The 5,146-nt window shown below is 37.0% G+C and overlaps 1 protein-coding gene across 1 annotated transcript; it reads left to right on the forward strand.

Moving 5' to 3' along the window:
• The first annotated feature begins 1,327 nt into the window (after positions 1-1,327).
• LOC116347326 lies at positions 1,328-4,926 on the forward strand. Its single transcript, XM_031777888.1, has 3 exons — positions 1,328-4,033; positions 4,107-4,198; positions 4,281-4,926. The coding sequence occupies exon 1, from the start codon at positions 2,507-2,509 to the stop codon at positions 3,653-3,655; it is 1,149 nt and encodes a 382-aa protein (XP_031633748.1). The 5' UTR covers positions 1,328-2,506; the 3' UTR covers positions 3,656-4,033; positions 4,107-4,198; positions 4,281-4,926.
• The last annotated feature ends 220 nt before the right edge of the window (positions 4,927-5,146 follow it).

Below are 5,146 nucleotides of genomic sequence, written 5' to 3' on the forward strand. Positions count from 1 at the left end.
TTGTGGTTATTTCTCTGACGGTCGATGTTCTGGTGTCTTACTGTGACCCAGTTTCTTTGTTGGAACGATCGACTTGCCTCAAAATTTTCAAATGGTGCCATTGATTGATGTTGGTTTTGCTGAATGTTGTGACGTGTATGTGTTTTCGGCTGGTTTTGATGATGAAATAGCTGTTTTTGACGTGTGGCATCATTTGTGGGAGCGGTTGGTGGATGATTGTCGTGTTTATTTTGACTATTCGATGTGTTTGGGTCTGTTTGTGGCTGACGAGATGATGATGGAACCGGATTGACGTTGATATTAATTTTGTTTTGCTCTTTGTTTGCTTTCTTCTTCTTCTTATTTCGACGCGATCGTTGGTTTCTAAGTCTTTTCTTTTCTTTTTCACGTTCATCATTCGTTCTTACCTGAACACTTGCACCAATAGTTGTTGAATTATCGATCGTTGTGTTGACTGAGATGATGTCGTTTGATTCTTTTACAAAAAGAGACATTTCTATTTCATTTTTGAAAATATTGTTGATTGAGCCGATCACTTTGTCACCAACTTTTTTGATCATTTTTTCGACTTCATTTTTGTTAAATAAATGCTCAGTTGCATCATGATAATTGCCATCGTCAGTATTTGCATCATCTTTTTTCGTTTTGACTTTGAACAAATGCATGCATTTTGAACAACACACTGGTAACGGCGATATTCCATTGAAAATGTCATTGAACTCATCTTCTTTGTATACGTCGCTTGTAAATGTGAAATTGTTGCTATTTGGCATTATTGTACGTTTAATTAATCCAAATTGCATCAATAGTCTTTCCATTTGTTTATTTGTTTTGATTAAACACTCGATGTAAATGTTGCTTGCACAGAAAATGCATTTGAAATGCAAAGCATTATATTTGGCACCGGTACACTTGTTTTCGGTGCAGCAATGGTATGTTTTTTCTTGTTGTTGTTGTTTTTCCATTGTGTTGCTGTCACTGTGATTCTCAATGCAATGTTTCTTTTTTTTAGTTTTCTATCAAATCGACTAAATATGACTGAACTTCACTTTTCAACTATAGCAAATAAGTTTGTTTTGCTATTGTACAAATAATTTTATTTTTTAAGGAACTAAAAATATTTTTAAAAATGAAAATAGTCTAAATAAACGATGAGCGATAGAAAAAAAACAATGCGATGTTCGTCACAAAATTGATATCAGAAATTTTGTGTTTCAAATTTTGGTTTCGTCACTCGTTCTTCACCTCGATAGAGGTTTTTTATTTGATATATAAATATATGAAATTAAATCGGAAATGGGAGAAAAATGGCTAAATAGTTTTTTTTTGAAGATTTTCATTGATTTTATATGATTTAGTATATGAAGAAGTGTCACTCATACTTTCATCACATTTCTCTCTACACACAGTTGAAACAATTGCAAATGAATTGAGCACACAGTTGAATCAGTTCACTCGGAACATCAAATTGAATTCAAACGTTAAGCGAAAAGTCGAAGATTTGGTGGAAAAATTCGAACGGAGTCTTGTCGAAGCCTTGCAGCGTTTACGAAATGGATTTGATTATTTGATACTAATACAACTACTGTTGCCGATCGGAACGATGTGTCTACACCAACATCAACCGGTGATACAGTCGCATCAGGTACACGTCTAAAACAATCACAATCGAATACTAGCAATGCACGACAAAAAACAATACCGGCCAAACGAAAGAAGCGAGCAAACACAATTGCAAATGCACCGGCAACAAAGAAGCGAACAACTCGTGCCACCAGTATGCCGAATACATTGAATAATGATAATGTCAGCGATGATTTCAATGATGGTGACGATGGCGACAATGGTGATGAGGATTCAGAAAGATACCAATCGATCAAAATGGGCAAACGTAAGTCGTTCAATGAAAATCTAGAGAATAAGGATGAATTGGCTAGCATTATCAATAAAATTGTCACGGACATGAGTCACACTTGGCGACTTGGCGCACTCAACGTACACTGTAGCCTCATGCGAATCATACAATCGAACAATGAAGATGCCATTCGTACCGAATTTTGGAACAGTACGTGTGAATACAATCGAAATTATTTTGATGGTTATTTTCGTGGTGTGTATGGTAATCGTATCAATGGCAAGACAAAATTGCAAAAAACATGGAAATTGGATCAGGCTATAATCAAGTTCTGTCGGAAGCACAAAGTCATTGAGAAAAATGCAATTGGTTATGGTAACATTTTCACCTATGTCACTCGGCAATATTTCACCAATTTCATGATGTGTATCATACGTAGTCTGTATAATAATGTTCGGCCGTATTTGAATCATTGTGTGATTTCCGAAGAATTGGCAAACCATCCGAAATCAAATGAGCCGGTTGCGAGCACATCACGAGCCAAAACACCACCACCGCCACAAAAATGTCAAACATTGAAACAGATACGCAAAGCGAATTACCAATTGATCACCAATACAATGCGCTATTTGTTCAGCGACGAGGCAGAGAATGAAAAAGCCAAAACGAAAACGTGATCCAATTCTATTGACACTAGCTATCGAACGTCTTCTGAAGCGTATTCAAACCGATTTTAATCCGATGGATTTCGAAGCGAATCGACGCGGTTATTTCTCCAAATTGACAACAAATTGGTATCGTCATGTGCCATTTTTCATACAACTTCAGCAATATTGTCGTGCAAGAAATCGTGAACGCTGTCTCATGATCAATAAACAAATGGATGAAGATGAAAAGAACCAACCGGCTGAAGTTGCCGCAGCAAAGGCCAAACTTCAGGCTGAAGCAGCAGGTAAAATTCATAAAACCACCACTCACACTAAATCGAAATCGAAATCAATCTGTCGTCCAATTGCCGAATATGTGCCACGAAAACGATTGCCAGGTGTCAAATATACATGGGTTCGATGTGCGCCAAATTTGACCGTGTATCAAGTCATTCCGGAGGCACGTTTTGGTCATATCTACATCCAAATCGATAAGCGTGGCCTCTACGAAATCCTTAAGCGGTTGAAAAATCCAAAGGAACAGGAAATGAAAAAGAACAATGGCAGTAATAAACGATGGGAACAACCGTTCAATGGCAACAAAGAACTGTGGGATCGCATGTGGCGTAAATATTTTGGCATCAGTAAAATCGAACGCCATTCGGCCGGCTTAACATTCGTCAATCGAATACAAACCGATGGCAATGCATTCGTTTTTCTGATGAACAAAGAGAAGAAGACGAAGAAGAAAAACGATGCAACTGATGCTGAAACCAAAGAACGGCTACGAAATATATTACGCCACTGCGATCGCAAAGTAAGCTTTGATGTTGGCGATCGTGAGATCATTGCCGGCCAAATTATCGATCGAGAGAAAGATGATACGGGCGCTGTGAAAGTGAAAAGCGTACGCAATTTCAAAATATCCAGCAAGCAATATCATTGGATGACGAAATTGCCACAGTTCAAGAAACAACGAGATCGACTGGTTGGTACGCTTGAAGACGACAGAGCCGACGATCGTGAGCGGATCGAACGGGAGTGTGAGGACCATGTACAGCCGAGCAGCAGGACGAACGATTTTGAAACGTACGCCGACCATACGTTAAGATTTTGGAAAATGGTTCGTAGAATGGCCGAAAGACAACGATAACTCGATTCAAAGTGCGTCGCCAGTGTAAACCATCGCCAGAAGCACTGCCCGATGGCGGTTCATTCATTTACAGTCACGAGAATTCAAAACAATTGAAGAAGCAGAAAAAATATCGACTACGGTATTCGGACGAAGATGGCTGCCATCCAAAAGTCGAACTGAAACGCTTCAATATGGTCGATGGAAGGCTTGTGCCGGCTGCTGAAAATGCTGCGATATTACCAGTGAAGAGGCCACGAACACATTTGCGACGTCGGCGTCTAGATGTCATCACATGGAAATACATACGAAATGATGATGATATTGTTGATACGACAAAAGTCCGTTCGGTCACATTAAATCGAGACACTAATGCCGGTCGAAATATTCGTCTTCGCGGTATGTTTACAGTGAATCATTTGTTTTTTTATATAACTTTGAATCTAATATCCAATTTTAATAAAATTGCCAGATGCATTCACAGTCGATGCCAAGATACAAGATCAGCATGCAGAGCGACGCTTCAAACAATTTGATGAAAACAAGCGTAAAAAGCATCAAAAGGTGAGCTGCATTATTTGTTGAATACAATTTTTGAATATATGTAATGTGTAAAGTGAATTTGATTTTTATGTTTACATTTCAGTATCAAACATCAAAAAATTCCAATGAAGCTGAATACGATTCGGATCAGTCATGGTGGTCGTCAAGCAGCGAAGAAGATGCAATCGATTTGAGCGACAGTGAATTGTCTGACAACAGTGATGATAGTAATGATAGCGGTAGCGGTAGCGACGACGAAAACTGATAATACGAGCATCGTTTACACACTACACATCGCTCATTCAACAAATCAACCATCAATCAATCAAACAAATAAATGAAAAATTAAATTTGGTTCAATTTAAGGAACAATGTTAATAGTTCTTATCATGAAGTCTGGCTATATTTAGCGTGGACTTTCGTATTATCTAACCAATATGACAGAATCAGCGCGAAAAAATATGAACTTTTAGCCTTTTCCAAAAAATTTTCAATACTTATTTCGACAACAATACAAAGAAAACTATTGATTCCAATCAAGACAAAAGCAATCCGCCTAGTTCATCATAGTAACCGACATGTTAAACTTAACATAACAGAAAACGTTTTGTACTCGTGTAAAATATTCACCATACTATAGTAATATATATTATTTTCGCACATATTCTTTTTAAACAATTAGTGAACCGGAGAAAACGTTCCTGAAAGCGTTTTTTTTAAAATAATTTTTGTGCAAATATAAGAATAAAGTAAATATATTCATTGTATTCTTGTCAATCATTTGTTTCCAGTTAATATTTTGATTTTGAGTATTGAGTTAAACACACTTTTATTGAGTTTTTATTTTATTTTATTACTTTTGAGTTTGTTATTTTTTGTTTCTAATTTTACAACAGATTCATTTGCCTGTTAAATTAAATTAAACGATAGCTATTTTTCCTTAAGACAATAGAGTAAAGGCGTTCCTTT

This window comes from Contarinia nasturtii, unplaced genomic scaffold (assembly GCF_009176525.2).
Source record: "Contarinia nasturtii isolate CC-2019 unplaced genomic scaffold, AAFC_CNas_1.1 Cnas_scaffold_1817, whole genome shotgun sequence".
Taxonomy (NCBI): domain Eukaryota; kingdom Metazoa; phylum Arthropoda; class Insecta; order Diptera; family Cecidomyiidae; genus Contarinia; species Contarinia nasturtii.